General features: G+C 39.7%; 1 protein-coding gene across 1 annotated transcript; it reads left to right on the top strand.

Annotated features, from left to right (window-relative positions):
• Positions 1-733: 733 nt before the first annotated feature.
• LOC139926064 (cytochrome P450 2J6-like) lies at positions 734-8,738 on the top strand. Its single transcript, XM_078285648.1, has 9 exons — positions 734-940; positions 1,197-1,359; positions 3,026-3,175; positions 3,255-3,415; positions 3,926-4,102; positions 5,233-5,374; positions 6,201-6,388; positions 6,509-6,650; positions 8,557-8,738. Exons 1-9 carry the CDS (start codon positions 734-736, stop codon positions 8,736-8,738), a joined length of 1,512 nt encoding a protein of 503 aa, XP_078141774.1.
• The last annotated feature ends 2,540 nt before the right edge of the window (positions 8,739-11,278 follow it).

The raw sequence follows: 11,278 nt of genomic DNA on the forward strand, positions 1-11,278 counted from the left end.
GCAGGATGCAGCCTCATTTGTTTTTCAATCTTTTTTCAAATTTTTTTAACAGAAGTTTTTTTTGTTTTTATCCTACTGCACTTCACATATCCAACACATTCAAGTGTTGAAATAAAGTATTTGTGATTGAAATAAAGTATTTGTGTGTTACTACAGTATATTACTGTATACTGTAACAGTCTTTTACAACAGGCTACTGTGCATGAGTGTACCTCTGAACTTGCAAAAGGCATAAGCCTACTGATGAGATATTCATAGTAGTGTTTTCTGTTGAGCACATCAGTGTGTAGTCGGTTGTTAGAAAGATGTATTAATTTGATGGCTGTGTGTGTCATTTTATTGCACAATAACATTTTGAAAAGAGATAAAATGGTTTTGAATGAAGTGTTTCATTTAGCCAGTGATTTGTGGAGTTTTGCATTTTGTGCTAGTGGTTTTGTCTTTTGTGTTTAGAGTTTTGAGAAAATGAGCCCTAGTTTCAGAAAATGTGTGTAAGCAATTGTGAAAAACTGTAAGTTAGCTATCATAGTTGCCTTATAACAGGGCAACTGATTAACAATGTTTGATTTGCACAAACAAAGAGGTCAAAGTCAAGGAAAAGTAGCATTTGATTGGCAGATACCCATAGGCCTTTGTGGTGTGCCAAAGAGCAACAACATCAGATTTACCTTTGTCACACAGCAGGAAGGAAAAACAGTTTTCATCCAAAAGGGCCGAAGCCATTGTTTGCAAAATGGATTCAGTCTCTTCTGTATTTGGATCCTCTGTTCATTGGGTGGATGCTCAGAGTCTGCTCCTCTTCACTGTGGTCTTCTTCCTCATAGCAGATTATATCAAGAACCGCCGGCCAAGCAGCTTCCCTCCTGGACCCTGGGCATTACCTTTTGTGGGGAACATATTTACTGTGGACTTTAACAGGACCCACGAGGATCTGATTCAGGTATGAACAGAGGTTACATGTCAAATGTTAAAATTGTGTCACCATTGTTAATTGATAGGGTACATATTTTTGTCATTAAACTGTCCGATTCTTATTACACGTGTTAACCAAGATCTTCAGCTGCATGTTTTTTATTCCATCTCTTCATACTCTTTTTCCTGGCTGTACCCCATCTAGGCCTGTAGCTACCTTTACCATCAAACATCTTGAATATGTGGGAGCTATACTATTCCTCCTCTCTCACACCTCTTTACAGTTAGCAGAGAGATATGGAGATGTGTACAGCCTGAGAATGGGTCAGACATGGATGGTGGTGTTGAATGGGTTCCAGATCCTAAAAGAGGCTCTGGTGGTCCAGGGAGACAGCCTGGCAGACCGCCCAATACTTCCTCTCCAGGAGAAGATGATGCTTAATCGAGGTGAGAGGACTTGTAATGCTGAGAAAATGTCCTCCCATGTGGGTAATATTAATGTAAGGAATATGTGTCTTTACACACAGTGGTACTGATTGTGAAGAATTATTAATTGTTGTTGGGTGATAAGATAAATATTCCTACAATATCAAACAAGCACAGATCCTGTACAGACCCACGGCACGTGTTCAATTCAATTCAATGCACTGAAGTATTACGACACGGTTATCGGTTAAATAATTCAACTAACGTCACTTAGATACCACAGGTGATAACGTTACGTAACGTTAAAGTTTATAGGGCAACGGAAGACGTGGATGTAGGTAAATTAACGGCAGAGAGTAGGGCTCGGTGTGTGTGGGAGCAATGCTCGGCTAGCGCAACACATTTATCGGTTAAATTACTTATTCCACCAGCGTCACATACCACAGGTAATAACGTTACCTATCGTTATGGTGGGCAGGACAGCAGAAGATGTGGATATCTGTAAATTGACGGCAAAGAGTGTGGCTCTGTGTGAGATCCAATATGGCATTATCAGTGTATGGGAGTCAATGTGGCATTTAGCCCATAGGCAAGAGGCCATCTCTTAGTCAAAGATGCCCTCTAGAGGCCATCTCACAAAGTGACATCTCACTAAGCGTTACCTGACTGACTGACTGACTGACTGACCTGAATTTTCCTCATGATGCCCTCGGCTGCGGCGTAAGAAAAATCAGTCTCATATCAGTCTCATAAAGTTAACTTGGAATATCAACTAATAATTGAATAATTATTATTGAAATTTCAATATTAATAGTTCATCTACAATGCACACAGAGGCTAATCTTGTGTATCGACAGTTCTCCACACAGTATTTTGTGACTGTTGTGGTTAATAATACCGTATCCATAGGAAAGCATTGATGAATGAATATACTGTTTATTACATTGCTCTGTCTCCCAGTCAATGTGACAGTTGACACAATGTGCGGTTGTTTTCACTTTCAAGAAGGTTAAAAACTTGCCTTTGCTAATGTAAATTTTTCTGACTTGGCACTTGGAAGTGTGGAGAACAGACAACCATCCTTTAACCTTTGGGAAATATCTGTATTTATGTGTTGTGTGCACACATCTTTGTCTTCCTATTTTCATTTGAACCTGTTGTTTAAGATATATCTATGTCATCTTTAAGATAAGCACACTTTTGTTTTCAAATAATTTTCAATAGCGCCTTAAAACTTATTGATGAATGTTTACATTAGTCATGTACACTGAATATACCAAATGTTAGGGACATCTTCCTGATATTTAGTTGCAGCCCCTTTTGCACAATTCACATCTCAGTTGTCTCAGAGCTTAAAAATCCTTCTCTAACTCGTCTACCTCTCTTTATCTATATCTCCTCCTTTGTGATTGGTATAGATTTAATAAGAGAAATCAATAAGGGGCAATGGCTTTCACCTGGATTCACCTCATCAGTATAGAGCATGAAAAGAGCCCTAATATCACTAATATTGTCCCTAATATTTTGTTTGGTGTATAGCAACAACAGATATGGATAGATTTAATAACCTAGTAATAGATTGAAAATTTGTCCAATGAATTTGATTCCTATTAGGATTAGGCTTAGGTTTTCAGGTTCTTTTTCTACTGTTGACAAGTTTGTTCAGCCCCTGAATATTTCCCCTCAGGTGTAGTTTTCACTAACGGCCATATGTGGAAGCAGCAGAGGCGTTTTGCACTTTCTACCCTCAAATACTTCGGAGTTGGCAAGAAGTCCCTGGAACCTGCCATCTTGGATGAATTCACATATTGTGCTAAAGACATTGCTGACCATAAAGGTAAATAGCGAATGCATAGTGAGACATTTGGAATGAATAGATACATCATTTACATATAATTGTCTGTTTAACTGTGCAGGTAAGCCCTTTAATCCACACTTAATCATCAACAATGCTGTCTCCAACATCATCTGCTCCCTGGTTTTTGGTCATCGCTTTGAGTACGCGGATGAGAGGTTCAGGAAACTGATAAGGAAGTTTGACACTGCTCTCCAGATTGAAGGCTCCATTTGGGCACAGGTAAGTAATATATACACTATGGCAAAAAGTATACAGACAGCGCTAATTAGTGGATTCTGGTATATAAAATCCCATGCAATCTCCTTACACAAATATTGGCAGTAGAATGGGCCGTACTGAAGAGCTCAGTGACCTTCAACGTCATAGGAAGGCAGCAATGTTCCGACATCTTGTGGAAAGCCTTCCCAGAAGAGTGGAGGCTGTTATAGCAGCAAAGGGGGGGACAAACTACACATTAATGCCCATGATTTTGGAATGAGATGTTCGATGAGCAAGTGTCCACATACTTTTGGCCATGTACTGTATATGGTATATACCCAGCTTAAGGTCACTGGACAATGTTGCTCCATATTATGGAAAATGTGCATGGTGCATGTGAGCTGATTTGTAAATGGATACATTATCAATATTCAGTGATATTTAAGTAGGTTGCCGCAAATTTATTAGAAACACTTTTATCCAGCTTTCAGAAATCTCTAATCATTACATTGTTATCACTCAATTCTGCAGCTCTACAACTCATTCCCTCTGCTGATGAGATGTTTGCCGGGGCCACACCAGACTATCCAGCACATCTGGAATGACGTGAAGGACTTGATAAGAGCAGAGCTTAAAGAGCACAAAGACAACTGGGATCCCGCAGAGCCGAGAGACTACATCGACTGCTACCTGGCGGAGATTCAGACGGTGACTAGCAATAGAAAGCTTCAATTACACTATCTGAATGTAAAATTAAACTTTATATACAGCATAAGTAAAAAGTAAATTCGGAAAGCTTGTGATACATTGCTTAAGATGATATGAAAAAAACAAAACATTTTTGCAATATGTTTCTTGTTTTCACATACATAGTAGATCTATCCACTGCTAAGGTATCAAACTGACATAGCTTTTACATTTGGCATCATTCCCAGTAGGTGGTGGTGATAGTCCAAAGCTCAAATGTGCAATTTTGCACTCTTATCACTATCAGCATACTTAAAGGATAAGGCTGGTGTTTTTTAATGCATTGCTTACCGTCAACAAATCCTATGAAAATAACAAAATCAACAATGCGTTTGCTCTACTCCCGTTACTTTCTGACTTCCCACGTACCGTTTTTAGCCGTCAACCCGGATGTCATTGGCTCCAATTGTAAGCTAAAAACCTTGAAATACAGCTCACAAAGACAGTTTCAATTTTAAAAATCGCTAACTGTTACCACGAAAAGTCAGGCTGTTGTAGTTATTACCAAATCAAATGGGAACAAATTCTTCATTACGCCGGGGATTATTTTCGGTGCTACGGAACTACTTTCCTGAGATCGCAAACGTCTTTACAGCCGGCTTATTAAGTTGTTTGAGGAAAAAGTCGGCTGGCCCGGTGCAGCGCGATGATGAAATATGTTGCCCAGAGCAACGGCATGGCTCTTTGACGTGTTTTTAACCATTTTTTTAATACAATGGAGTTCTATGGCTGCTGGGACATGGCTTCATTGGGCACCGGCTACATGGACGAGACTTGTTGGCAAAACAAAATCATTGCTGATTTTGTTATTTTCATAGGATTTGTTGACGGTAAGCAATGCATTAAAAAACACCAGCCTTATCCTTTAATATTTAACTTTAGTCCACTAAAGCAAAATATTAAAAGGTTTAAAAAGCTTTCCAGTAAGGATTAAAAGGTTTTTAACACTGACTTGAAAGTAAATTCAATCAACAAGGCTATCATGACCTTGGCTTGAAAATAGTTTTGGATTAATGCCAACATGTAAGTGTTCTGACTTTTTTTTTTTTTTTTTTTACAGTTCATTCTAATGTATTTGGATATATTTTCAGAGTAAAGGGGATGCTCAGACTACTTTTGATGAGGTTAACCTGGTGATTTGTGCCTTGAATCTGTTTGTGGCCGGCTCTGAGACCACATCCACCACCCTTCGCTGGGCCTTCCTCTACATGGCAAAGTACCCAGAGATTCAGGGTAGGATCACTGAACAGGCCACATAAGCTCTTTGGTCTGACTCAATGGTGTGCACAGGTGTTGACCAAACAGCAAAATTGGCAGCATTAATTAACTGTGTAGTGTGTAAAATCAACATTAAGCCAGTGTTTATGCAAGTCCAAACCCATCTAACACCCATTTTACATTTTTAGATATTTCTGAAAAGCCATTCCATAGCCATATCTGCTCTATGAGTGGACAAACAACTCTCCAATCAACACTTGTCAACACTAAATAAAATTGCCATTGAAAAAAATCAACACTTTTTAAGACTGGAAAATGTGCTGGCCAGATGTCCTGAAACACTCCAGCCTTGTATAGTAATTGTCATTTTCTGTTCCCATTTTCTCCTGCCTGCTCCAGAGAGTTTGTGCAAGCCACTCACAAGTATTTCAAGGAAAATCTCTTCTCTCCAGTTTTTTTGTTTTGTTTAAAGTTTAATTATGTTTGGACTACTGAACTATTTAGTACTGGGAATAGGTTGAAAAGCAAACTTAGATCATGTAATTCTTTTTACTCCATGCTGACTTATATGGTACATCAGTGGTAGCATGGCCATATGCCGCAAGAACTCACTCTGTGCAACAAAAATATAACTGTTAAAAAAAAAGAAGGATTTTCTAAACTGGTTGATTGCTGCAGATCAACGGGGAGACAAATCTACTTGGCTACTTGGTACTAGCAGAAATCCAACATGGCACTGTCCATGCAGTCCTAGAAAGTTGCTCTATAAATTGTTATGATGTAGCCAGAAAGCCTCTTGGTGAAATAAGCCCTTCTTATCTGTTCCTCTCCTGCTCCATAGAAAAGGTCCAGGCTGAGATAGACAGAGTGATTGGACAATCCAGACAGCCATCCATGGCGGACCGTACCAACCTGCCCTATACTGACGCTGTCATCCATGAGGTCCAGAGGATGGGCAACATAGTTCCTCTCAGCCTGCCTCATGCCACCAGCAGGGACATCCAGCTGGGAGGATACACAGTCCCAAAGGTAATTTCTCAATGTGACTTACTTAGCACTGTAAAAGATATAATGATGTTCAATTAAGGAGTTTTCACGTCATGTACCATATTGCTTTTTAATGAGTTTTGATTGCAATCCAATCCTCAGGGTGTTACAATAATTCCAAATTTGACCTCGGGGCTGTTCGACAAGAGCGAGTGGGAGACGCCCTTCACCTTTAACCCAGGACACTTTCTAAATGAGGAGAACAAGTTTGTGAAGCGAGCTGCATTCCTCCCTTTCTCTGCTGGTAAGGAGCAACACAGTGATTCACTCATTCATTCACCTGCTGAAACACCCTGGACAGGTTGCCAGTCCATCACAGAGTGAACACAGATAGACAGTCACACTCACACCTATGGGCAATTCAGAGTCTCCAATCTGGACTGTTGGAGGAAACCGGAGCACCCAGAGGAAACCCATATGATCAAAGGGAGAACATGCAAACTCCACACAGAAAGGACCGGGGCCAGGAAGTCAGATTTGCAGAGCTTCAAGTTAGGATTAAAGTAATAGTGATGCCACTAATTCACTATCTCCTTTTTTACCACAACCGTTGGCATAACAACCAGCTCCTCTTCCTCTAAAGCCCTTTTTAGAAAAACCGACTATGATCCCTCTCCTCTTAATAATTACAAACCTATTTCTAAGCTTCCTTTCATCTACAGAATACTGGAGAAAATAGTAGCTGAGCAACTTTTTTGATAAATTTCAATCTGGTTTCCATCAAAAACGCAGTACTGAGACTGCCCTGCTTAGACTTACTAATGACATCCTTATGTGTGCTGATAACGGTGATTACTCCAACTTAGTGCTTCTCAACTTAATCGCTGTTTTCAACACCATTGATCATGCCATCTTCATTGATAGGCTTAGCAAATAGGTTGGTATTTCAGCCACTGCTCTGAATGGTTCTCCTCCTACCTGTCTAACAGATATTTCATGGTTTCCAGTAGCACTTCCATGTCCTCATCTGCTCCTCTACTGTGTGGGGTTCCCCAGGGTTCTATCCTTGGACCTATTCTGTTCTCACTATATCTCACTATGCTTCCTTTGGGTCAGATAGTCAAGTTCAATAGTTTTGGTTGTATCTGAAATCAAATATTATGCTGATGATACTAAACTGTACTTATCTGTTAAGACCAATAATTTGGGTAATCTAATCACCCTTCATGACTGTTTGGGTGCTATTAAGGACTGGATGTCAGACAAACCTGAGGTCCTTGTTATCAGCCCTGATCGTTTGGCTAGCGAACATCATCAACATCATATTAGCCTTCTAGCTCCTACCATGAAGGCCTCCGCTAAATATCTGGGCGTTGTGTTTGACCAGCACAAATTAATTTGAGCAACATATCAACAAGCTGGTTCAATCCCGTTTTCTCCAACTAAGATATATTGTAAAAATTAGATCAGTGCTATCTGTCAAAGATCTGGAACGCCTAATTAATGTTTTCATTTTCTCACATTTAGATTACTGCAATGCCCTATTCTCTTGCCTTAGCCAGGCAGCCTTGGCTCGGCTACAACTGGTCCAGAATGCGGCAGCCAGGTTATTAAATAGGACTAACCATATGGCTCATATAACTCCAATTCTCGCCTCACTGCAGTGGCTGCCCGTCAAGTAAATTTAATTCTAGGATTTTTTTTAGGGTGCCCCTGTGGCTCAACTGGTAGAGTGCATATCAGTAAGTGACAGTTCTAATCGCACCAGCACATGTTTAAATCTGGCCTGTGCCCTTTGCTGCATGTCATCTGTCTTTCTTGTCAATCTGTACTGCTTCACTGTCAAAACACCAAAAAACAATTATTATAATCACTTACAAGACCTTGAATGGCCTGCCCCCTTATATTTGTGAACTGCTGACTCTGTATAGGCCTGCAAGGTCATTTAGGTCTTCTAATCAAAGCCTACTAGTCATCCCCCAGGGAGCTGTTTTGTTACCATGTGTCCTTTTGTCTTTCATGTCGTCTTTCTTTTTATTCTCTCTTTGTGAAGTGCTTTGTAAAAAAAAAATCGCTATATAATTAACTTTTACTTACTTTGGAGATCATGGTTGTCATTGATCCATGTGATTGCTTAGTAGAAATCACCCATTGTCAAATAAACATTCAGTTTTTGTCTTCCATAATTTGAGGATGTTTTTCTGTCCCAGGTAAACGAGTGTGTCTCGGGGAGAACCTGGCCAGGATGGAGCTTTTCCTCTTCTTCACCTCCTTCATGCAGCGGTTCACCTTCTCCATGCCTGCTGGTGTGAAGCCTTCACTTGACTACCGCTTTGGGATCACTCTGGCACCGGCTCACTATGAAATCTGTGCTATCCTGCGTCAGGAGTAACTCTCTCCAATGGAAAAGCCCTTCAAAAACCAACAACTATCTTTTTTTTTTGTAGTCAGCAATCTGCCGATATTGCCCTTTCATTAAATGTCAGATGTCAGCCAGTCATGTGATCAACTGCCAATCAATTTTCTTTGAACATTTGATTTATTCATTTAGTTGCTCAATAATGACTTTTGTATAGTATTTCTTCATTTAAATGTAGTAGGCTAAGGTATCCCAGAGATTCCCTACCATTTAATTGGTGTTGTGGGTCACCCTGCCCCTTCTGCCAGCACAGAAATATCAACAAAGGACTTGAAGGATGACACCAATTTCTGTAGTCAAGTGCAAGGAGTGAAAGACTTATTTTAAGACAATGTGATTCTTATGTGGGCTTTCTTATTGGCAAGTCTTACATACCTCAATTTTTAATAAAATCTCAAGTTTTGCATCTGTTTTTGCTTGTTACAGTTTTTCACAATTGTTTACACACTAAAACTGGAACTTCGGACACAATCACTAAAACCTGAAACTCATGTATCAAATCCCTAAACCAAGTCTGCAAACCTACAAGCACATTTTCAGCTTTTCACTCAGTTTGCAATTCTCTATCACACTTTTTGCAAAACACTACACACAGTAATGTGTAGTTTTCTCTCATTCTCTACATTAGGCACAACATTGAAAAACTAAAATCACATGTGTTCATTTGGAAGCACTGCCATCCCAAATGCCTAAATTCATTTACCAATTGGCAACATCCACTCATCACACATATAAACACTAATATCTGAATTGTTCACTCAGAAATCAGAACTTTAGCTCTATAAAAAAGGCCACAGGTGAGCTCTCTTGTTTTTGAGAACAATGTTACAGTGAGAGCTAGAGGAAGAGGAGTGACAGTAAGAGGAGGAAGAGGAGGACGAGGACAAAGAAGAGCAAGGAGAACAGTTATCTCAGATGAGATCCGGGTCACTTTGGTTCACCATGTGGTCCACATGGGTTGAGCATGAGGGAGGCTGGGCAGAGAGACCAGTCCAACCTGAGCTTCACTGCTGCTTCCATCATCCAGATATTTAGAAATGAGAACAGGCAAGTAGCCTAATCTCTACACCATGTTACTGTTCTTTATACTGTAGTATACTGTAGTAGTAGCAGTAGTAGTAGTAGTAGTCCTACACATCAGTAGGCCTGTGCTACTCAGTGATGGTTGGCCAATGTTACAGTAATGTGTCATTTCATATTGAAAAATAGAATTATTCTTGTACCCTAACCAATCACATCATGTTTTTAGACCTTCTGCAGAACTGATCAGACGACAAGCCTTGGCTTGTGATGTAGACGAGGTGCTGTCCGACCCAAACAGGAGGCAGGATGCAGCCTCATTTGTTTTTCAGTCTTTTTTCAAATTTTTTTTTTTTTTTTACAGAAAAGCTTTTTTTTGGTTTTTATCCTACTGCACTTCACATATCCAACACATTCAAGTGTTGAAATAAAGTATTTGTGATTGAAATAAAGTATTTGTGTGTTACTACAGTATATTACTGTATACTGTAACAGTCTTTTACAACAGGCTACTGTGCATGAGTGTACCTCTGAACTTGCAAAAGGCATAAGCCTACTGATGAGATATTCATAGTAGTGTTTTCTGTTGAGCACATCAGTGTGTAGTCGGTTGTTAGAAAGATGTATTCATTTGATGGTTGTGTGTGTCATTTTATTGCACAATAACATTTTGAAAAGAGATAAAATGGTTTTGAATGAAGTGTTTCATTTAGCCAGTGATTTGTGGAGTTTTGCATTTTGTGCTACTGGTTTTGTGTTTAGAGTTTTGAGAAAATGAGCCCTAGTTTCAGAAAATGTGTGTAAGCAATTGTGAAAAACTGTAAGTTAGCTATCATAGTTGCATTATAACAGGGCAACTGATTAACAATGTTTGATTTGCACAAACAAAGAGGTCAAAGTCAAGGAAAAGTAGCATTTGATTGGCAGATACCCATAGGCCTTTGTGGTGTGCCAAAGAGCAACAACATCAGATTTACCTTTGTCACACAGCAGGAAGGAAAAACAGTTTTCATCCAAAAGGGCCGAAGCCCTTGTTTACAAAATGGATTCACAACAAAAAACAGAACAAAAAATTCGCTCAGCTCTAGGGGCTGAGCGAATCAATGCGCTACACGCAGTTTTATGATTATATAGTTTCATATAAAGTTTTCTGTGTGTGGAATATAGAACCTCCTTGGTGGGAAACCCTAGAGGGGTAGAGCGAGGGGAGATTGTCCACTAGTTAATCGATCGCGGATGGCGTCGTTCTCTCGGACGGATAAAAAATAAAAATAAAAAAATGCTAAAATGGGTCGCCAAATATACTTCGGCGGCTGTTAATATACCTGGGCAGCCCACCCAAGTAAAGTCTATGTGTGGGAAACACTGCATACCCAAGTGCGTAACTTTGGTTTGAGAAGTGGGGGGGACACAATAAAACGGGGAGTCTGGGGGTACTATCCCAGAAAAAAATTTGCTATTTGAATCCCATTTCCTGCATTTCTACATACATT

The sequence above is a fragment of the Centroberyx gerrardi genome, chromosome 9, assembly GCF_048128805.1.
Source record: "Centroberyx gerrardi isolate f3 chromosome 9, fCenGer3.hap1.cur.20231027, whole genome shotgun sequence".
Taxonomy (NCBI): domain Eukaryota; kingdom Metazoa; phylum Chordata; class Actinopteri; order Beryciformes; family Berycidae; genus Centroberyx; species Centroberyx gerrardi.